Source organism: Hippopotamus amphibius, chromosome 9 (genome assembly GCF_030028045.1).
Source record: "Hippopotamus amphibius kiboko isolate mHipAmp2 chromosome 9, mHipAmp2.hap2, whole genome shotgun sequence".
NCBI classification, from domain to species: domain Eukaryota; kingdom Metazoa; phylum Chordata; class Mammalia; order Artiodactyla; family Hippopotamidae; genus Hippopotamus; species Hippopotamus amphibius.
Window position 1 is genome coordinate 26,012,981 of NC_080194.1, and position 24,418 is coordinate 26,037,398.

Sequence of the window (24,418 nt, forward strand, 5' to 3'; positions counted from 1 at the left end):
ATATTAATTATAATATAATGATATTAAAAATGAGCCAAATAGAAATCTTAGAACTGAAAAATAGAATAATAGAAATTAGAAACTTAATAGATGGTTTAGTAGCAGATTAGACTCAGCAGAATAGAGAATTAATGAACTGGTATATGAATACTTTGTATTTGTAATGCTGTTGATGTAGGAATAAACCTTACAAAAAGATGTACAAATCCATTATGGAGAAAATTTTAAACTTTATTGAAAGATATTAAAGAAGAGTTAGGTAAAAAAAAAAGAGAACTTTATTTATGGATTGGAAGACTCAGTATTATAAAAATGTTCTCTACAAATAGATCTGTTTCCTAACAGAAGTTTTTGTTTCTTTGTGTATTTGTTAATTTTGTGAACTTGATAAGCTGAATCTAAAGTTTATATGGAGATGCAAAAGATTAAGAATAGCCAAGAAGAATAAGGTAGAAGGGAATTGCCCTAGATGTATCAAAATGTATTTTAAAAAACTAGTAATTAAGATGGTATGGAATTGTCAGAGAAATATTCAAATGGATAGATGGAACATAATAAATAACCCAGGAAAAAGATCCACTATACAGACATACCTTGGAGATATTGTGGACTCAATTCCATACCACTGCAGTAAAGCCAAATGTTGCAATAAAACAAGTCACACAAATGGCTGTTTCCCAACGCATATAAAAGTTATGTTTACACTATACTGCAGTCTATGAAATGTGCAATAGCATTATGTCTAAAACAACAATGTTCCTACCTTAATTAAAAATTTTATCCTATAGTTAACCATAATAGAATATGAAAAAGAACGTATGTATATAACTGAGTCACTTTGCTGTGCAGCAGAAATTAACATTGTAAATCGACTATATTTTAAGAAAATTAATTTTTAAGATATGCTTTATTGTTAAAAAATGTTAACCATCTGACAACGCACAGTTGCCACAGACCTTCAGTTTGTAAAAATTGCAATATCTGCAAAGCACAGTAAAGCTAAGCACAGTAAGAAAAGGTATACCTATATATAAACACTTGATGTATAACAGTGATGTTATAGCAGATCAGTGGGATAAGATTAACTTCAGTAATGGAGTTGGGACAGTTAGATTCCTATTTGTATAATATACAAAAATCAATTCCAGGTAGATTGTAAAAGGCAAAAAAGTAAGACTTTTAAAACATAGGAGACTGCCTTTCATGATCTTGTAATAGGTAAGGTTTTTTTTGAACAAGATGCAAAACTTTTACTATAAAGGAAAAGACTACAAAATTTTACCTTGAATTTATGCAAATTAAGAACTTCTGTTCATCAAAGACACATTAAAAAGTGTGAAAAGACTAACCACAAACTGAAGAATATACTTGTAATACTTATCACCCACAGTGTAATATCCAGAACATAAAAATAACTTTTGGCAATCATTAAAAGAAAGAAGCCCCATAGAAAAATAGTTGAAACTCTTGAACAAGTACTTCACAAAAGAGAAATCCTAATGGCCAGTAAACATATGGAAAAATGTTTAATCCTGCTAGTAGTGAGAGAAATATAAATTAAGACCATAACGAGATACCATTATATGCCCGTTAAATTTGTACTACCAGTTGACAACGCTAAGGGTTAGAGAGGATGTGGAGCAAAGAGAACTCTTAGATACTGCTGATGGTAGTAAAATTGACACAGCTACTCTAGGAATTAGTTTGGCAATACCTAGTAAAGTTGCAAGTGCCCATGCTGTATGTCCTAGCAGTTCCACTCCTTGGTATGTACACTAGAGCAGGGTTTCTCAACCTCATTGCTACTGGCATTGTGGGTTGGATAATTCTTTATTGTGGGAGAGCTGTCCTGTTCATTATAGGATATAGGATCCCTGGCCTTTATCCACAAGATGCCGGTAGCATGACATACACAGGTGTGACAACTAAAAATGTCTCTAGACATTTCTAAATATCCACTGGGAGGCAAAAATAGTACCCCCAGTTGAGAACCACTGCACAAGAGTAACCCTTGCACATACATACTAGGAAACATAGCAAGAATGTTCATGGCAGCATAAATAACCAAAGACTGGATACAACCCGTATGACTATTAACAACAGGAGAGTGAATAAAGAAGCTGTATATTCATTCACTGGAACACCACACAGCAATTAAAATGAATTTATAACCACTCTTTAACAGGAATGTATCTTACAAACATTGCTGAGATAAGTCTCAATAGAATACATAGTTTGATTTAATTCATATGAAGTTTAGAGACAGGAAAAATTAAACATACTGTTTAGAAAATTGTTTATAAGGTAGTAGTTTAAAGAAAAGAATGATTATCCGTTAAGTCAGAAAAGTGGGTAACTCTAGAGTAGATAGAGGGGGATGCAGTCAGGAGCTTCTAAGTTACTGGCAATCTTCTATTTCTTAACTTGGATGACAACTACACAAATATTTTCTTTATTGTTACTCTTTTTTTTTGGCTGCGTTGGGTCTTCATTGCTGTGCACAGACTTTCTCTAGTTGTGGCGAGGGGGCTACTCTTCATTGCAGTGCATGGGCTTCTCATTGCAGTGGCCTCTCTTGTTGTGGAGCACGGGCTCTAGGAGCTTGGGCTTCAGTAGTTGTGGCTTGTGGGCTCTAGAGCACAGGCTCAGTAGTTGTGGCACACGGGGCTTAATTGCTCCAAGGCGTGTGGGATCTTTCACACCCAGGGATCCAACCCGTGTCCCCTGCATTGGCAGGTGGATTCTTAACCACTGCGCCACCAGGGAAGCCCCTATTGTTACTTTTTAAAGTTGCATATGTTTTATGCATTTTTATATGTATGGTATTTTCCACAAATCTAACAAAAAAGACATAATGGAATCTAACTTTTATATGGTATTCAAGGTTATATCATGGAAGATCCTGATTTTTAGCTAAGGACTTTGTCCTTTAATAGGCGATTGGGTGTCATTTTAGATTTTTGAACAAGAGTATCGCATTAAATGCAGTGGTTGTTAGGTATAGTGTCTGAAGTGTACTAGATAAATACTTTAATTAGCTTTCTGACTGAAAATCACTAGCTGCTCTAAAACATAAACACCCAAATGCTAGAAACTTAATACTGGAAATTTCTTACCCACATTAGTCCACTGGGAGTCTTCCTCACTGGCAGGCAGCTTTCCTTCACTTGAGCTTCAGGGACCAGGCTCTTTCCAGTTTGGGGTGCCACCATCTCCCAGGGCTTCGGAGTCCTCTGCATCAAGGAAGACAAGCAAAGAGAGATTGGTGAAGGATTGCCCTCCTTCTTGTGCACCTTGGCTTAGAAGTAAATCTCTTCTGCTTATGGTCCATTAGTAAAAACTAGTTGCAAGGACTGGAAAATGTAGTTCCTGCCTAAGCAACTGATTCTCAGCAGCAACTCTGTATTATGGGAGGGGAGCGTGAACTTTTATAGAAAATTCTCTCAATCATAGTAAGCGAGGCTGGAAGCCTCACAGAAGGCTGTTGCAGTAACCTAGCATTGCACAGAACATGAACTAGGGCTGCTGTCATTTATCTTGATCTTACTAATTAAATTGCTTATTAATCCTAATCCTGAACATGTATCATATGCTGTTTAGAATGTAAAATCTGACCTTTTTTATTGTTTGCTGGAAAAGCAAACAAAAAGTGATAGAGTAGAAAGCAGTTTTGCTCTTCAAGTTTTCAGGGTTTTCAATAGGAAAGCAGTTTTATAAAGATATTGTTTGTTTCAGTTGCCCCTTAGGTGTTTGAGCTAAAATAAACTAATATTCTTTCCATTTGTTTTGTATCTGTATCATTCTGAATTGCAGTCATGTGTCATTCCAAAATATTCGTGACCTGTTGCTTTATAATAGGCCTGGAAGTAGATATTAACAATTAGTTTTCCTTCTGTCAGAGACTTTAATGTGAAAGGAATGGTATGGTAAAGGATAAAAATAAAACTTGTCTTCACAAAACTATGGTTATAAGACTGTACAGATGAAGTACTGATTCATACTACAACATGGGTGAACCTTTGAAAATATTATGCTAAGTGAAAAAAGCCAGACACGTAGTATATGATTCCATTTATATCTGCATATCCAGAATGGGCAAATCGATTGACAAAATACATTAGTGGTTGCCAGAGGCTTGGGGGAGGGGGAAATTGGAAGTGATCACTAATAGGTACAGATTTCTTTTGAGGATGATAACAGTATTCTGGAATTAGATAGTGGTTGTGGAAAAAAATCACTAAACTATATACCCCTTTAGGTGGTAAATTTTATGGTATGTGAATTATATCTCAGTTTTTAAGATGCATGATTTTAAAATAATTTATGATTTAGTTTGGGAGTTTAATTAGACTAAATAATTAACAAGAGATTAAATTGTTTGGTTCTCAATAGCAAACTCACACACACACCAGCCATGATCTCCAGCCTGTACTCCTTGGTGTTACACAGATACTGTACATGCTTTCTCCCAGTCTCAGCATATAAGTTTACAGACAAACGTAAGAAAGATATTGGAATAGTGAAAATCAGCAGGTTTTCATAAGAAGCTTTCTGAAATATTATCTATTGTCATTGTCCATACATTGGGACAGAATTGAACAAAATTGGTGCTTTGGAAAGTTGAGAAATGCTAGTAGATTCTTCTATCAGGAGAAGGGAAGTTATGAAGATGATTAGCTTATCAAGATGATTGAGTAATCCTTCAGAACCTGATGAACTTATGAATGAAGTATATGAGATGAGATATACACAAAATATAGTAAGGAGTGAAAACAGAACCATCAGCTAAGTCAGTTTGAACAACTTTGCCTAGCGTAGTTTGTCTTAAATTAGTGATCAACAGATATCTGAGAAAAAAGTTTAGCAACATTTATGGGATACAGGCACTCTCTTTGTCATTATGGTATTGGAAGGAAAGATTCTTTAATAAAATTTATATCTTTTGTACAACAATCTAGTGATTTCTAAAATGGAGTCTGCCTATAATTTCAGAGTTCATAATACTATCTTTAATAAAAATTAATCTAGGAGCATGTATTTCCAAGATGACATTGTTATCTTTTAAAGGCCTTAAGTAATATTGGTGACTACTGCTTACATCCCATCCCTGAATTTGTACCAGAATCCCTAATTTGCCCACTGGAAATATAATAAGTTTTGGTTAGCTGTATGGAGTCATATGAAGAACACTGCTATCAGAATTTTGCAGTATACTACTTTGGCTAGTGCTGTTTTTATATACATGAAGCAGCAGCCTTGCTACACATAAATAATAACTAGAAATCACCTAGCTATATTAAATTAAGTGGAATTTTCATGTTTGGGGTCCTACAAAGAAAATTGTTGAGCTAAGTTGAAAACAGATAAGAAATGGCCAGACTTCTCCTTATTGCCAAAAAAGTAAATCTGTAACTGACAAATTTGTTTTCCATTTTTTAGCCACAGTCAGACTTGTTGGGGCTTATTCAAGTCATGATTGTGGTGTTTGGAGATGAACCTCCAGTCTTCTCTCGTCCTACTATTTCAGCATCCTATCCACCATACCAGGCAACAGGGCCACCAAATAGTAAGTAGAATTGAGATTTGATTTTTAAACTCATATAAACAAAAGAAAACAGAAAATCTTGTAAAAAAAATTTTTTTAATGACTTCACTTTGCTTTTTAGCTTACCAAGTTAGTGGATTTTTTGGAGGTATTCTGAGGCCCCACATCTGCATGTACAGATTCCCAGCAAAGACTGGCATTTGGGCTTTCGTTTGTGGGTAGAAATCTAACTATCGTGTGCTGGATTCCAAAATGGAAGAGAAAGAATGCTGGAATAGAGCTGGAATTTTTTTTAAATTATGCATGCCATGGAATAGCTTTATTTGATCAGTTTGGAAACATATAACTTGAAAGGCAATCTGACCTCCTTTTCTTTGCAACTCCAGGATCAGTGTTGTAGATAAGAATCAGTTATAAAGTCAGCTACATCATTCACGTTCAGCTATTCTGGGTATACACAATGGACATCTAGCTCTCAGCTTTCTTCTCTTGAGTACAGCCAATTCATGATTTTACTTTGAATGGGGAGGATGGGGGTATGGAGTCAATATCAGTTCTTCCCTAATTAGTGTATATTGTCTCTGTTACTTCTAGGTTTTTTAAAAATAATTCTTACTGATACTTTAAAATCACCCTGGATAATTGAGAGTTGGTTGTACTTACTGGTTTTGACTTTACTAAACCTGTTCACTGTGTTTTGAGCTGTGATTTTTTTTTTAAACAAATTTTGTTTAAGATAATTAACCAAACTTATTTATCTTATAAGTTAGATTATGTGAGCTTTTATTTTTGTCCTGCTAAAAATTATCCTCTTCCTTTTTTAATTCATTCTGTCTTGAGGAGCATCTTGACTAACAAGCTGAATGGGAATCTAACAGAACTTTCTGAATCCATTTCCTTTTCCTTCCCTGCTTTCCCAGAATAAGGTTGGTTGTAGCATTTTGTAGCTCTTTGAATAAAGATTCTAGGGATTCTTTTGGAGCAGAAATTTGTTTTCATTTTAATAAATTCTGTTGACTTTAGTACCCAAGATTAGCTAATCTTGCCCATCTAAGTTTGAAGTGCCAAATATTTCCTAATTCATCATTCATATTTATTTGCTCAAATAACATAGCCAGTAACCACTTAAGATAAAGGTAACCTTTTCAGAATGTTAGACAAGCCTCCTAAGCAACATCTTTTCCCTAAATTTCTTCTAGTATTTTGTTTGTCTTGTTTTATAAAAATATTTATTTATTTGGTTGCACTGGGTCTTAGTTGCGGCAGGCAGGCTCCTTAGTTGTGGCTCATGGCCTCCTTAGTGTTGCCAGTTTCGTAGTTGCAGCACACAGGCTCCTTCATTGTGGCATGCGAACTCTTAGTTGCAGCATGCATGTGGGGTCTAGTTCCCTGACCAGGGATCGAACCCAGGCCCCCTGCATTGGGAGCGTGGAGTCTTAACCACTGCGCCAGCAGGGAAATTCCACTCTTCTAGTTTTATATTAACGTTGGAAGTGCAGTGTTCTAGAAAGAGACCTCACTACAGAGATCACTATTACAGTTCCATTTTGTACACACTCACTGTAAATCACATTAAACAATCTAGAGCTAATATAAGTAAGTTACTAAAAGAGACAAACTTGTCTTTGCATTACAGTTTTAATACTTTTTATACATTTAAACAATATTCATTATTATTAGGTATGACTGCAAAGAAATGAAGGTCTGAATTCCGTCCTACACACACACACATATCAAGGAATAGTCCAGAAATTTGGATCCCTACTTAAACAAATACAATCATCTAGTTGAGAAATTATCTACTGCTATTATTATCATTATCATTACTCTAAACATTTTTGATCTCCGGTTTTAGGATGACTTTTGAGCTAGCTATAATTCACACTAAAACAGTGTTATGGCCAAACCTCATTTTTTGACAACAGTAATAGCATTATTCAGTGGTAACTATAAGACACAGCTAAGCACTTCTTATTAGTTTTTGTTTTTTTAATTTATTTTATTGGCTGTGTTGGGTTTTTTTTTGTTTTTGCTGTGCACGGGCTTTCTTTTTAGTTGTGGTGAGTGGGGGCTACTCTTCATTGTGGTGCGCGGGCTCCTCATTGCCGTGGCTTCTCTTGTTGCGGAGCATGGGCTCTAGGCGCGTGGGCTTCAGTAGTTGCAGCACAGGGGCTCAATAGTTGTGGCTCATGGGCTCTAAAGCGCAGGCTCAGTAGTTGTGGCGCGTGGGCTTAGTTGCTCCGCGGCATGTGGGATCTTCCTGGAGCAGGGATCGAACCCATGTCCCCTGAATTGGCAGGCGAATTCTCAACCACTGTGCCCCCTAGGAAGCCCAGCACTTCTTATTAGTTCTTATTTAATCTTTATAATAACTTCATATATTATGCTTAATTGCATTCTATTTTATTCTGGCTCTGAAATTCCTTTACCTCATTATCTGTTTCCTTAGCAGTCTTGGACTCAAGTAACTTTTGTTGTTTCCCAAAATCAAAATTTGAAGATTTTGGTCAAATTACTAGCTTTTCAGAACCTTAGAAAAGGAAAATTGCCTATAATTATGAGGAATTGCTTATGTCTGTGAAGTGGTGGTTTATATGTGTGTGAGAGAAAGTAGCATGGGGAGAGAAACTAGTAATTGACTGTACATCTTGCTGACACTTAATAGTGGCCTCATCTTTTGATGTTCATAAAGATCAACTGTGTTTTGGCCCAGGAAGAAGAAATGTTTTATGAGATTAGCAATTGTGACATTTTGGGAGGTTTTTTTCCCTTTCTGAAATAGCATTGACCATCAACCTTAGCTTCATTATACTTAAGAAAAAAATTACTTATGACATCTATAGAGGCATCCTAACAAAAAGACTATGAACACTGATACTTGGGGATGTAAGCTCAGCAACTCTAATAAAGACATTTAAGGCCCTTAGTCAGAGCCCAGCATACTTCTCCCATCCACTTGCATTATGTGCTCTAAAAGTTTATTTCTTGAAGGTTCCACCTTTCTTCAAGCCTTTGTATACCATTCATTTACTAGATCACTCTTGTTCACCCGCACCTACTACATTTAAATTAGCTACCTCCTGTATGATTCCATATGTATCACAGTGTACTTCCCGTATCACTCTGTATTTTTATTATTGTTTCTCTTCCCCACTAGACTATAAGCAACTTGAGGCCAGGAATTCTTTCTTCCTTTCTTTCTTCTTTTTTTTTTTTTCTTCATCTGGTGCCTTTCACAGGAAGCCACTAAAATATTTATTGATTGGATTAAGGGCTAATTCATCATTATATTCAGTGAGAAAAATTTCACTGAGGATAATTTGATTTTCAGATAAGTCATTTCCAGTTAAGGCCAAAATTAACTTTTTCTTCCTTGATGTTAGTTAGCCTCTTGGCACCACTGACTAGTTCTCTGTCATTAATGTTCTCTTTAAAATATATATAAAGCATTCTTTATGCTTGCTAAATTTGAGGCTTTTTCCTCCTAATATTTCCAAGCTTTTGTTTGTTGAACCAGTCTAGGTGAATATAAGTTTTGTATAGGACTTTTTATAGTAATTTGAAGTCCTCAATCAATCCAACAAAACCAGCTGTGCTAATCGGTCAACATAATCTTACAAGAAATATCAAAAAATATCTTAGATATAATAACAAGGTCACTTTTTAAGAAGCTGACCTTGGACCAGAGGAGGGCACAATTACCTTCCTCTAAATTCCAAACTGGATTGGCTCCTGTCTCAGGTTATAGACTCCTTGAGAACTTGAAGAGCTGACCAGGTTGACCTGTTCGCCAGTTATTCCTTGTTGGAGTTGTCATGTGTGTTGTTATAACTTATGTTTAATACTTTTAGAGTTATGTGATTTGAAGATATTTATTAGTTGCAGTAAAGAACTAATATGGCTGGAGTGTTTGTTTTGTTTTGGTGCTGAGATTTGAATTAACTGTATGAAATTTTGCTGTGGTTTGATGGTGCTATATGTCTTATTTGATAACTTGTATATCCAGGACTATGCATATTATTTTAAAATGTTAAAAATTATTTTTAGCTTCCTACATGCCAGGCATGCCAAGTGGAATTTCTGCATACCCATCCGGATACCCTCCCAATCCCAGGTAATGAAAAATTATCTTTTGAATAATTGTATTAGAAATTCTATTCGATCTAGAATAAAAATAATGGGTGCTAACTAGGACATTAAAGTAAATTTAGTTGCAATTTAATGGAAGGTAAAACTCAGTTTATTGGTGAAATTTTATGGTATATACATAGTTCAAAAGGAGTTTTTTCCACTTAGAGAGATGCAGCTCCATTCTGTTTACAGAGAGGGAAGGGGTGGGGAAATGACAATAATATTGATTAGTTTTGGACCTTGAAATCCTTGCTTCTTTCCTTTTAAGAACACTGTACATCCAGTGTAAAGAGGTGAAAGATTAATGGAATGCTAATTATGATGACTTCAGCCATGGAGAAAAATATTTTAATATCCTTTTTAAAAAACTGACCTTTTCTGTAAACTACAGGGAATGAACTAATGATTCATATGATGGGGTCAGTCTTGTCCCCATATTTATTTATTCAGTTCATAGACTACATGTACTACCAACCTTTATTGTCCATAGGTGAATTAAACTAATAGTGAAATCAGTCTATGAATAATACATACTAGAAAAATCAATAAGATATAATCATTAACCCATGTTTTAAATGTGCACCTATTCCAGGGGTAATCTCGGAGTACTTTCCAAAGGTGGTTTTGGGGCTAACTTAGAATGCAAGACTGGCATATACCTTGTGCCTAGATGAAATTTTCCAGCTACTCGAAATGATAAGAATTAACAAAAAAAATTTAACCCTGCTAACTCTTCTTAGCTTCATAGAACCTCACAGATAAACGCAGCCAGATTTCCTGAACACCTGCCATAAGTAAATATATGTATGTACATCTATAATATGCAGGATCTTATAAGTTAAATTTAGCAAACATAATTTATTTGGGGGCCTTTCTTAATTTCAAGGACCGGCTTTATAAGGTAGTAAGTATTCTGTCATATTTAGCTGGCTAAGCAGAGAACATAGATGAACATCTGTCAGAGACAAGAAAGAAAATTCCTATGATTGCTATATATAAGCAGGTTATAAGTTTTAGATTTCTTGAGGCCCTTAATTATCTGATTAAGTTCTAGAAATGGAATTTTGCCTGAAGCCTTGAAATTACAAGCCTTTATAATCAAGAGTTGCTAGTTAGAAGGAACTTTGGGTATATAGGGAATGGTTATTAGAAGCACAATAAGGAAATGGACTTCTGAATAATAAAGCCACTTTATTTTAGATAAAAATGAAGGCTGAAAATACTGACAGAAATGTAAATCTTATCTTACATAACCTTTAAAGTGTCTTTTGTGAGGTTATTTATAAGAAGTTCCTTTTTGAGGTAGCTATTTTTCAAAGATTTGATGCATTTTGGTTTTTGGTTTTTTTTTTTAATGTAACTTTTAATTTTATACCATGCTGATGAGTTAAGGGTATTCAAATTGCTATCTGTATCTTTCTGCATCTGAAAGGTCTTGGCAGAAGAGCCTCAGAACCTCTTTCTCTTCTCCCTTTATCCGAAAGGAAAATTAGTAAATCAGTGACTCAAGAGTCTTTATTTTAAAACAGTGAATATGAGAGCATTTATTCTTGCTATGGAAAGTTGGATTAGATGATCTCTGAGGTCTCTTTCAAATTTTAAGGTCTTTTGAAAGTTTTATTTAGCACCTTCTGCATGTATACAGGGAAACTAAAAAGTATGTCGAGAACAGTTGTTCCAGTTTTGGTATGTGAACTAGCAAGCATGTATTATTAGAAAACAGTTTCTGATATCAGAAAAGACAGCAAATGGTAAGTGCTGTGATAAACAGAGCTTTAAAGGAGAGGTCACATCTGATTTGGAGGTCGGAGCTTAGAGATAGCTTCATAAATGAAGGAGCTGGTTTAAAAGAAAAGTAAGTATTTAGAGGTGGAGGGTGCAGCAAACAGTAATAACATTTTATAACAGAGGAAACTTACCAGTTATCAACTTCAGCTCACTCATTATATGTAATCAAAAGTGTGAAAGCCAAAAAAAAAATCCCAGGAAAGAATAAGGAAACACTCTAATATGGCTGGAGAATATAGGGTTATGAGAGGAGGATGAAGACAATAAAGGTGCAGCTTAGGTATCACAGAACTCCCAAACCACCTCTCATCTCCTCTAGCTGATATTGATTTTCCACTTCAGTTGACTCTTGAACATCAGGGGAGGTCGGGGGGGCTAGGGGTGTCGACCCACCTTGCAAGTGAAAACCCAAATATAACTTTATAGTCAGGCCTCTGTGTCATATTTGAGGTTTCGCATCTTGGGATTCAACCCACTGTGGATTGTATACTGGTCTAGTATGTGTTTAGTGAAAAAAAATCTGCATATAAGTGGACCAGCACAGTTCAAAACCATATTGTTTAAGGATCAACTGTATACATTTCCTGAACTTTTATTTAGTGTATATTGTTTTCTTTATCCTATCAGGATTGTTTATAAGGATCTTGCCCTATTTTGATTATTAGTATCTTGAAGAAGAGATGGATTCATATCTTAGCTCCTACCTCAAGCACTTAGAAAGTGCCTTAAATAGAATAAATAGTAAATGTTGAAGGGGCACATAAAGAAAAAGGAATATGAATAAGAGTGTTGCAAATTATTTTTAAATACACTTAGTCTAAAAGGGCTCTTAAAAATTTGAAAAAGATTTCCTACATAGGGCAAATTGTGTAATAATGTACAAAAATAGAAACTAGTACTACTCAATTTTTTTTTTACTCAAGAAAAATTGTTAACCCTTATCATAGAGAATGACTGTGAAAGAGAAATTAAGCAAACTAAGTGAAGAGACAGGGAGTTCTCTGAAGTTAATATCTGTAGGCCTGGAAGAGTTTTATACCACTTACTGAAAAATTCAACAGTATAATCACAGATTGTCCTTGTAAAGGTATGCGAAATGGGAGGAAATCCCGGGAAAAAAAAGAGCAAATTTATTTGAGTGTTCAAAAAGGTAGATTCAGGAATTTGAATAAGATTGACATTGTTTTCTTGCAGCATTGCAGTATGCATTACTAGAGAGACTAGAACAAAAGTACCATGCAGCATTGCAGTATGCATTACTAAAGAGACTAGAACAAAAGTACCATGCAGTAGCCTTCAGCATGTGTCCATTGTGAACAGAAATGCTTAACATTTTTCTTTTTTGATTTTACTTTTATACTAATAGATAAGAGAGTATCATGATTACATTTAATCCTCAAGTTGTATACAAAATTTTTTTGTTGGTGACAGGTTATAAAGTATGAACTAGTAGTACACATAGGAGAGAATCTTTGAGCCACTGCCTTGAAGAAGGATTACTGACTATGAACTCAGAGCTCTTGCTCCGGGGCTCTGGGCTGGGTCTTTTTAGTCAGTAATTTTAATGGACTCATAGAAGGCATGTTAATCAGAATTGCAAATGTCATAGATCTGACAGTTGTAGCTAAAATAGGATTCATCAAAATTGATTGTGCAAGTAACAGGTAGCTATAGGAATTATCCTGTTACTTTTCTTCTCCATTATCAGGGAAACTGCCAAATTAGTGATCATTCAGAGGAAAGTGATTAGATCTGGAAATCAAGGCTGTGAAGAATGGTTGAGGGAATTTAAAATATTTCATCTGAAGAAGAGAAGAGTGGGGGTGGGGGGGGATGTTAGAAGTCTTCAAATACGCAAGTGATCTTCTGGAATGCAAATTTAGGACCATTAATTAGAAGTTACTGTGTCAAGATGAAGTTAGTGTTCAGTAGAGAAAGATGACTATTTGTCAGGGATGTTGTAAATGATATTTATAAAACAATGTTGGATAGGAGATTGGAGGAGAATACTTCTAAGGAAAGTTTCCTCTGACTCTGATGTGAACACAGGAATGACACAAACCTTCCAGAGTGAAGAGGAAGTTTTTAAAACTTTATTTAAAGAGGAGTATATTCAGATCAGATATTCAAAAAGGTTATCAATGAACCACAGGTAAAAATTAAATATTATTTCCCTGTATGCTAGGAAATCAGAATGGAAAAGTTCTCACAGAATATTTGTTGCTTTTAGTTCTGATACTGTTGGATTGCTCTTAGAAAAACTTGAGTTGCTTTCTGCCACTGTGAAGGTGACCCTCAAATAACCAGGGCCAAGGGATTTCCCTGGTGGTCCAGTGGTTAAGACTCTGTGCTTCCACTGTAGGGGGCACAGGTTTGATCCCTGGTCAGGGAACTAAGATCCCACGTGCCACAGCCAGAAAAAACAAAAAAACAAACAAAAAATACCATCCAAAATAACAAACCAGGGCCAAGCAAGAGTATTTTAATCATTTACTTTAAGAGTAACTTCAGTGTCATTAATGGAATTTCTGTAGAGCTTTGCTTGAATAGACACCTGTAGCTCTGAAACTGGTCATTAACTGGTAAAACAATGAGATATCAAGCTTAGTTTCCTGAATGGGGTTCTTAAAGATACTGTAGAGTTGGGACATCTTAACATTTAATGTTTTCTCTCTTTTCTCTAGTGGTTACCCAGGCTGTCCTTTCCCACCTGGCGGTCAGTATCCTGCCACAACAAGTTCCCAGTACCCTTCCCAGCCTCCTGTGACTACTGTTGGTAAGTACCCTTCAAAATTGTATTTCTCCACATAAGGAAAGTCAGAGTCTCCTGTTGTGAAAAGTGCATTTCACTTTTGTTTTTTATTGAATAAGGTTGACAGTATAACACTGTATGAGTACAGTGTGTTAACTTTGACAGATTTATATATTGTAATATGATTGCATTATAGCTGTATTTATTACACTACATAATTATCATACAGTATTATTGTCTGTATCTATTATACTGTACATTAGAGCTCTATGGCTTGCTTACTGCTCATTACAAATATGTGCCCTTAAACATCATCAGTTTTATCACCCCTCCCCCATTTCACTTTTACATGTGAAATGTGAGAATACTCTTTCTTCTTAAAGCAAAAACTGTTAATGGTCAGTGCCCTATACTCTAAAAATTGAAGTGATTTATCATCATATAAATGAGCCTTCTACCAGTGCATAAAAATAAATGATTGACTCTTACCACTCTTTCCTGTGTTTCACATATTTTTATTGATGAACGTTATATGTGTTGAACTATTAATAGATACTTAGGTTTTCCTAGCCTGGTTATATGTACAAACAGATGAGCGTCTTTAGAAGAAAGCACCATTGGGAAATATGATTGAATCAAGTAAGACATATTATTGCAGACCAGTAGTGCTTGCTTTTTTATGTTGCTTATTAGTAGAGGTACCTGAAATGTAATTTTCTTCAAGTGAGGAAATAAAAGCAATACAAGAACTTCTGTAGACTCCCACCCCACTACATGACTATCTGTCACCACCTGTACCACCATATCTGCCTTCTCCCTGTTACCATAGATCATTGCTTCTACCCACTAAGTTGGTTTTTTTTCTTTTTTTTTAAATAAATAAATAAATAAATTTATTTATTTTTGGCTGCTTTGGGTCTTCGTTGCTGTGCACAGGCTTTCTCTAGTTGTGCTGAGTGGGGGCTACTCTTCATTGTGGTGCATGGGCTTCTCATTGCAGTGGCTTCTCTTGTTATGGAGCATGGGCTCTAGGCACGAGGGCTTAGTTGTTGTGGCTTGAGGGCTCTAGAGCACAGGCTTAGTAGTTGTGGCGCACGGGTTTAGTTGCTCCGCGGCATGTGGGATCTTCCGGGACCAGGGCTCAAACCTGTGTCCCCTGCGTTGGCAGGCAGATTCGTAACCACTGCCTACCCACTAGGTTTTATCCTCTCTAATTTACTCAGGGACATCATTTCAGCAGTTTTCCCTCTCATGATCAATTTTTATTCTCTACTCAGTTGCTCTCATCAGCACCCAAAAATATGCCCCTAAAACCTTTAAAAATCCTCCTCTTAATTTCACTTTCCCTGCCACCACTATTCCATGTCTTCATTCCCCTCTACAGCAAAACTCATTGAAACATCTATCTGTACTCATTATCTTCAATTCCTCTCCCTTTCACTCTTGAACCCGTCCATATGGGATTTCCTTCATGTCCTTCCACTAAAGCTGCTTCTCTCAAGGTCACCATTGACTTTTATGATGTTAAATCCAATGGCCAGTTAAATAGTCTCCACTTACTTGACCTGCCAGCAGCATTTGACACAGTTAGTTACTCCCTCCTTGATGCACTTTCCTCTCTTGCTTTCTAAGACCCCAGATTCACTTGTTTTTCCTCCTGTCTCACTGGTACTCTCCTTTATTAGTCCCTCCTTTTCTTAATATTGAAATGCCCCCTGGCTCATTCCTTGGCATTCTCTACTCAGTCTCCTGGTGACCAATCTCATAGCTTTAAATATCATTTCTGTGTCCACAGTTCCCAAGTTTGTTTCCAGCTTACACCACTCTCCAGAATTCCAGATTCTTATATCCAACTGCCTTCTCAGTATCTCCATTTGGATATTTAATAGACATTTCAAACTCAATGGGACCAAAATTAAACTCTCGATCTTTCTACGCTGCTTTCCCACCCCCAGTGGTACCTACTCAGTACTCTAACTTTGGTGTCATCCTTGTTTCTTCATCAAGAACCTATTATCTTCAAAATACATCTAGAATTTGATCATATCCAGTGCTGATCCAAGTCACCGTTATCTCTCATCTAATTTACTTCAAAAGTCCCCTAAAAAGCCTTCTTCTATCCTTAGCCCTTACATCTATTTTTAACACAACAGCCAGAATGATCCTTTTAAAAGATAAATAAATATCACTCCTCTACTCAAAACCTTGCAAGTCTTCCCATTTCACTCAGTGTTCAATCCAAATTTATGAGGCTTAGAAGGCCCTTCGTGATCCTGCCTTCTTCCCCCTGTTACTTCTCTGACCTCATCTCCTACTCTTCTGTTGTAGGATTTGTCTATTACCTGTTTCCTTTGTGTGGAATGGTCAGGCCTACCCTGACCAGTCTACTCCTACCACCAACCCTGCACACATATATACACATGCCCAACATCTAGAACAGTGCTTGAGATATAGAAGTTCATCTAAATATTTTGCTGAGTGTCTGAATGTAGAATCATGCAAAGTTTACTTTTTGTTACATTTTCTGATAAATTGTAAGCATCCTGAGACCTGTTGTAAATATCCCCTCTCCCCTCAGAAAGAGCATTTTCTTCAGCTGTTTTTGTCATTGATACATTCTACCAGGGTGAGTCAAAAAATTATCCGCACTCTGGCTGTAGAATTTACAGAAGTTTTAATATAACCAGAGTGCGGATAATTTTTGACTCATCCTAGTAGTTATTGAGATTCTAGTGGCAGTGGTTTTGCTTTTTAAAAATGTTCTCATCCTTCTGTAATATAGCTTTTTTTTTTTTTTTTTTTACAATGTAATTTAAATGCTTCAGTTAGAAACCTGATGATGAGAGATCTTTAATCCATACGCAAAACACACTAAATCTTGCTAGGTTCTCCATCTGGGCTCAGGCATCATCAGTGAAACAGGAATAGTGTTATTTGTTACACTGCTTCTCATTGAGATTATAGTACTTGATTTGTGGAGAGCCTCAGTTTCTAAAGATCTTTTATGTGTTAACTCATTTCAGTATAATAGCTATGAAGCATTTTATAGCTTAAAATAGATATCCATACATAAAAAAGATATGAATAGGGGAAAATGCTATATTTTAAATCAAATCTAATGTTTGTTTTTAAAACACATTGTCAGAGCAATTAATATTTTATTGTATTTTTTAAAGTACTTTCTTAGAAAGGCTAGAAACAAATTATCATTTATGATAATCTAGGATATCCTTTAATGTATATTGTTTTTCTACCCTTTGTTGCTTGCCTACTTGATTTTTTTCATATTTTAGTAGTATATTGTGCAAAACACTGTAGAACTTCAAAACTGTCATAAAGGAGAGCAAAAACATAAAAGTATCATTTGAATATTAGAGTTCACAGGTAATCAGCATTTTCTCAGTCTGTCAGTGCCCGTCAGGATTTGTGCTGTTATTCTCTCTGCTACTAAGGCCATGAGGAAGAATGAATATGGTTATTTATCTTTTCTGGAACTTGATAGTTTCACTTTAAAGATTTTGATTTTATGATGTAAAACAAACACCTATTTTAAGATATCATTAGTTAACTCACGTCTTAGTATTGATGGGGATGCCTGTGCAAGTGTTGATTTTTAACAATCTCCAACAATATTGAAGTAAAAGAACTAATAGAGGTGAAATAATAGAGGTGACTTCCCTGGTGGTACAGTGGTTAAGACTCCACCCTTCCACTGCAGGGGGAGTGGGTTCGATCCCTGGTTGGGGAACTAAGATCCCAAGATCTCACATGCCACACAGTGTGGTCAAAAAAAGAAAAAAAGAAGTAGTAATAAAGATCACATTCTTTATAGCAATCTCTTCTGAAATAGTGCAGAAGACAGGATTGATGCAGATCATGGGACTTAAAACAGCTCTTTCTGATTCCATTACATGTAGATTTTGAACAACAACATTTGAAAGAAAATCAGAGAATTTATCTTGTCATCTCCTTTTATAGCTTTTTTGTTACCTAGCAGACAGCTTCCTGCCTAACCTGACTTTTAAAACCACCTTCATGAAAGTGAAGTGCTCACTGAGGGCATTGACTAAGCAGTGACGGCAGCTATTGAATAATGAAAAAGCTGTTGATGGTTCTTTTCCATCAGGTGTGGGCAACTGTAGTGATATTTTAATTCACCTGTATTATTTAATGAGGGAAAAGTTGTGATCTGTAACTTATAAGGGTGAGTCAAAAATTATCCGCACTCCAGTTACATTAAAACTTCTGTTGGCTGCAGTGTCTTATCAGCACTTTCTGTTTAAGGCTGCTGTCTCCCCGGTCACTGCTGTGCAGGTGTGAACATGTTACATCAGTTCATTTGTAACTGCAGTGTGAGCAAAAATGGATGCCCCACTTGTGACTTGCATGAAAGAAGAGCAGTGTGCAGTGATTCGTTTTTGGTGGTCTGAGGGTGTGCACATCCGCACACTTCTGCCCACACTGTCGACAATCTGCAAAAAACATTTTGAGGTGTTAAAGTCCTGATCTTGCTCCTTTGGTCCCCTGAAAGCCGCCCTACAAGGACAAAGATTCACTTCTGGTGAAGAAGTGAAGATAGTGGTGCATTCATGGCTTGCAGCTCAGCCTAAAACATTTTTTAATGAGGGAATATGAAAGCTTGTTGACAGATGGACTAAGTGTATTGAAAAGCAAGGAGACTGTGTTGAAAATGATATTTTTTGTCTTTTCTAAAAGTTAATGAAAATAAATTCTTTAGACAGAGTGCAGATAATTTTTGACTCAGTACGTTCTTCCTTGAAGTTACTGTAAGACCAGGTGTATTTTTTGTATACCATCTTTGCAAGTGACTACCAAAAACATTTTCTACTGGAAGATCAACGGGAAAAGATGTGGATTTTGGACAATTTTCCTAAGATTTTTCTGCCCATTGCAGGCATTATTTATCAACAAAAGCATCAGAAGGAAGGTAATCTTTTCTCGATATCTAGAAAACTTAAAAACTTAAATTTCTGTTTCTTCAGATTCAAGTATGTTTCTTAAGAGTGAAACATTTTTGTTAGGATTGGGCATATAACTTTTACCAAGTTGGCATTGCCAAAACTCTAAGAGAACTTGAACTGATTTTAAGGGTTTAAAACTACTTGACCACCACCAAGTTATAAAGAATGACTTGAGGAGACAACATTAGTACTTTTTTGTTTTCTCTTTTTTTAAAAAAAATTTATTTATTGGCTGCGTTGGGTCTTTATTGCTGTGCGCAGGCTTTCTCTAGTTGCAGCGAGCAGGGGCTGCTCTTTGTTGCGGTGGGCGGGCTTCTCACTGCGGTGGCTTCTCTTATTGTGGAACACGGGCTCTAGGTGCGCAGGCTCAGTAGTTGTGGTGCACAGGCTTAGTTGCTCTGTGGCATGTAGGATCTTCCTGGACCAGGGATCAAACCCATGTCCCCTGCATCGGCAGGCAGATTCTTAACCACTGTGCCACCAGGGAAGTCCCACTTTTTTGTTCTCTTAATAGCAGGTGCCAGAAAAAAGCAGACACAGATATGGATGTGTGGTCATCTATGTGTTTTCAGAGCTGAAAAATGGGCATTCAAGAGAAGCTTTGGTCCCCAGCTGGGCATTCCCATGGAGAATGCCAAACTCTATTGGATAGAGTAGCATGATGTGGGATCAGTCACTTCCACCTTGATGCATGCATAGCACTGTATGTCAGATCCTGATGTGCTGGTGGTACACCCAGGTGGCAGTGATCTAGGAGTGATGAAGTTGTTTGATATTATAATCCAAATTAAGAAAGATTTATCAAGCAAATGTTCATGAATATTACTAGAGTGTGGTCCAGTGTGGTATCCAGAAAAGTGTGGTACCACTCAGTGAAACCTCCACATGTCATGAATATATGTGTGAAGAAAGTCAGTGGACAGATTGGCTTCTTTATGAAGTTTTTCAGAGGGTGTACTATCAGTACATCACACACATGCATATACACACATACATACCACATTTTCTTTATCCATTCATCTATTTGTCTTTTTAGTTATTTGTTTATTCATTTAATCATTCAATATGTATTTACTGAGTGCTTGCTACATGCCAGGAGAAAGAACCCCACCAGGAACAACACTAACTTCCTGCCTTCATGGAGTTTACATTCCAATGGAGGAAGACAGAAAACAAACTTATAGCGTAATATTCAATGCGTCAGGTAGAGAGAAATGCTACCTAGGAACATTCAAACAAAAGAGGGGCACAGGAAGACCTGTGAGGGTGAGGAGGGTGAGGACTGCCTCCTGTTCTCACCTCATCTACAGCCACCTTGCTCGCACCACTGGCCTCCTGCCACTCCTTGAGCAGCAGACCCACTGGTTTGCTGTATCAGAGCCATCCGTGCTTTGCTCGCTTGGATGGTGACCTGGAGATATGTTCACTGCTATTCTCTCCTCCTGAAGAGTTCTCTCCAAGACTGGAAAAAGGCTTCTGTGCCTTATCCTTTAAGGTGGGAGTTTTTCTGTGGTTCAAGGAACAGCAAAGCCAATGGTGTGAGCGAGGGGTGCACAAAGAGATGGGGTCAGAGAGGAAATAGGGCTGGCTCAGGTAAGTCCTTGAGGGTCAGGGGAAGGCCTATGGCTTTTCTTCTACGTGAGCTGGGGAGCCACAGGCAGGCTTTGAGCAGAGGAATGATCTGATCTGATTGATGTTTTAAGAGATGCCTCTGTGCCAGACCCCAGGAGGGAAGAAGGGTGGCAACAGACCCCACCCCCCACCCCCCTGCCCCAGGAGGCCACTGCAAGAATCCAGGTCTGAGACGGTGGCTTGGACCAGTGTGGGGACAGAGGATGTGGTCACATGTGCTGAGAAGGGGTATCCATTCATCTGTTGATGGACATTAGGTTGCTTCTGTATCTTGGGTATTGTAAATAATGCTGCAATACATAGGGGTGCATATATATATGTGTGTATATATATATATATATATATATATATATATATATAATATTTATTTATTTATTTTGTTGTACTGGGTCTTAGTTGCAGCATGTGGGTTCCCCAGTTGTGGCAGGTGGGCTCTTTAGTTATGGCACGTGGGGTCCTTTGTTGCAGTAGGCACGCTCCTTAGTTGCGGCTCACTGGCTCCTCAGTTATGGTATGTGAACTCTTAGTTGCAGCATGCATGTGGGATCCAGTTCCCCGACCAGGGATCAAACCTGGGCCTCCCACATTGGGAGTGTGGAGTCTTAACCACTGTGCTACCAGGAAAGTCCCCTGTCTTTTTGAATTAGTGTTTTTGCTTTCTTCAGAAAAATACCTAGAAGTGGAAATGCTGGGTCATATGGTAGTTTTATTTTTAATTTTTTGAGGAACCCCCATACTGTTTTCCATAGTGGCTGCACCAATTTGCATTCCTACTAGCAGTGTACGAGGGTTCCCTTTTCTCTACATCCTCACAAACACTTGCTATTTGTTTTCTTTTTGATAATAGCCATTCTGATAGGTGTGAGGTAATATCTCATTGTGGTCTTGATTGCATTTCCCTGATTATTAGTGATGTTGACCATCTTTTCATGTGCCTGTATGCCTTTAGAAAACTGTCTATTCGGGTCCTCCGCCCATTTTTTAATCATGTTGTGTGGTTTTTTTTTGATGTTGAGTTTTATGAGTTCTTTGTATATTTTGGAGATTAACCCCTTATCAGCTATCTTTTTTGCAGGTATCTTCTCCTATTCAGTAGGCTGCCTTTTCGTTTTGTTGATAGTTTCCTTTGCTGGTCAAAAGATTTTTTAGTTTGATGTAGTCTCCCACTTGGTTTTTTTGTTTGTTTTTGTTTTTTTTGTTTGTTTGTTTTGCTTTTGTTTCCTCTGCCTGAGGAGACATATCCAAAAAAATATTAGGACCAGTGTCAGAGTACTCCCTATGTTTTCTTTTTTTCTGTCTTTTTTTTTTTTTTTTTTTTTTTTACTTATGGTTGTATTGAGATATAATTGACATATAGCTCTGTGTAAGTTTAAGGTGTACAGCTTAATGATTTGACTTACATACATCATGAAATGATTACCCCAGTAAGTTTAGTGAACATCTGTCATCTTTACAGATACAAAAGAAAAAAATATTTTTTCTTTTTGATGAGAACTCTTTAGGATTTACTCTTAACACCTTTCCTATATAACATATAGCAGTGTTAATTATATTAACCATGTTGTACATTACATCCTTAGTACTGCCTATGTTTTCTTCTAGGAGTCTTAAGGTTTCAGGTCTTACATTTAAGTTTAATCCATTTTGAGTTTATTTTTGTATATAGTGTGAGAAAGCCCAGTTTTCCCAAAACCATTTATTGAGGAGGCCGTCTTTTCCCCGTTCTGTATTCTTGCCTCCATTGTCGTATATCAATTGACCATACAAGTGTGGGTTTATTTCTGGGCACTCTGTTCTGTCCCATTGATCTATGTGTCTGTTTTTATGCCAGTACCATACTGTTTTGATTACCAAAAAGCTTTGTAGTATAGTTTAAAATCAGGGAGCATAATATCTCTGGTTTTGTTCTTTAACATTGTAGATTCTTAAATTGTTCTCTTTCACAACATAATTTTAAGGAATGACTTTGATTCTGACCCTTTTTTAAAAGGATGGAATCTGTCCTTCAGATTAATTGGCTCTTGTGCTTAAGCCTGCTAGTAGCATCTTTCATGATTATGACAGCTGAATGATTTTGTAGCACCATTTCTTTTTTGAAGTAGTTACTACTTTGGTATCCTATTTTAATAAGGTCTTTACTTAACCTCCACTTTTGAAAACTTGAATTCTTATGTAAATTAATTTAAATCTTTCTTTGTGCTGTATGTTTATTTTCAAGAAGTATAAACCTGCTGTTTTTCTTTTCTCATTGACTGTGGTTATAGAAACTTTAAAGTTTAAATAAACTAATGTGTTTAATAATGTTTAAAAGATAAATTGAGGTCCCCTGATTTATTTGGAAGAAAGTTCCATAGCCTGCCCAGAGCCTGGCCAGAAGTATTAGAAGCTTATATATCCATAGACTATAAATAAAAGGCTTTTGTAAGCAGCTTAATGAATTTGTCTGATTTGTGTTTAATAGCACGAATCAGAATGACTTTGTTCATATAATTGTTTGAAATGTTTCTCCTGTTTCAGAAATTGACTTGTTTTTTTTGTTTTTATTATGAAAGGAAATAATACGGGCTTGATCCAGTGATCCACATAGGTTTGACCCAGTTTCTGAGTAGATGGTGAATAAGCTTGCATTTCAGATTGCTTAGGCTCCATAGTTTGCTCTGTAGCACAGATGCCCAGCTGAAGACCATTATGTGGGTCTTGAGCAAGTAACATCAGGAAGTAAAAATGCTGGGCGTGGGGGGCAAGTGATTCACTTTTGCTGGTTAGAGGTAAGGTCAGAAAAGTTACTGTTTAGTTATTTTGCATTTTTCTTTGGGGTTACCATGGATTCTTTCTCTAATATAAATGAGCTCCTTTTTGAGTCATAGGAAGTAATGATCATCAGTAAGTATTGTTAGCAAATAAATAAAACTGGTTATCTTTAAGTGTTTAAAGATGGTTTTAAATCAGATAGTGTATACCAGTGCACTCTGAAGATACTGGCCTAAATCATTCATTGAATTATCAGATCCATTGAGTATTGGTTTCCTAACAGTGGAAAAATTGTCTTATTTTCTAAGGATTAAGTTTAGTGATTGGATCCTATCTGACATTTAAATGATGTTTTGTTCAAAATTGTTTCTCAAAATCTGTGTTACCCTTTCAGTTGCTGCTAATCTGCAGTTGCAGAAGGGCACTTCTGAAATCCGACTCTGCATGAGTAAAGGTCAACCATGTGTGGGGACCTGAGGTGTGGCAGTTTGCCACAAACTCTTGTTACTCCAAGGCTCGTTATAGCAGGTATAAAGAATATTAAAATTTCTCTTAAAACATTTGAGGAAAAGAAGATTTTTTTGTTTGAAAAGTGATCAAGAAGAAGAAAAGAATCGTCTACCAAACTTTTTTCTTATTTGTTTATGTTAAAAAATCTCTTAAAGTGTCATGGTTCATTCAATTTTGAACTTTAACCTGGGTTTTTCTCTTGGTATTCACATTTCAGGTCTTAATTGCAATTGGTTTCTTCTTTTTAGAAAGTAGATGGATTTAAAGTGTTCAGATATACTGTATAAGGTCTGTGTGATAAGAGGAGAGAACTAGGTCTAACCTTGG

General features: G+C 36.5%; 1 protein-coding gene across 4 annotated transcripts in view; it reads left to right on the plus strand.

Annotated features, from left to right (window-relative positions):
• The window catches only part of TSG101 (tumor susceptibility 101), a 45,500-nt gene that overhangs the window by 13,112 nt on the left and 7,970 nt on the right, over positions 1 to 24,418 (plus strand). For 2 of the 4 annotated variants that reach the window (XM_057747970.1, XM_057747972.1), the window contains exons 5-8: positions 5,440 to 5,566; positions 5,667 to 5,693; positions 9,593 to 9,659; positions 14,149 to 14,240. In XM_057747970.1, coding sequence (XP_057603953.1) covers positions 5,440 to 5,566; positions 5,667 to 5,693; positions 9,593 to 9,659; positions 14,149 to 14,240 — 313 coding nt within the window. The remainder of the gene's footprint in view (positions 1 to 5,439; positions 5,567 to 5,666; positions 5,694 to 9,592; positions 9,660 to 14,148; positions 14,241 to 24,418) is intronic. The other 2 variants (XM_057747971.1, XM_057747973.1) reach the window with 2 other exon arrangements.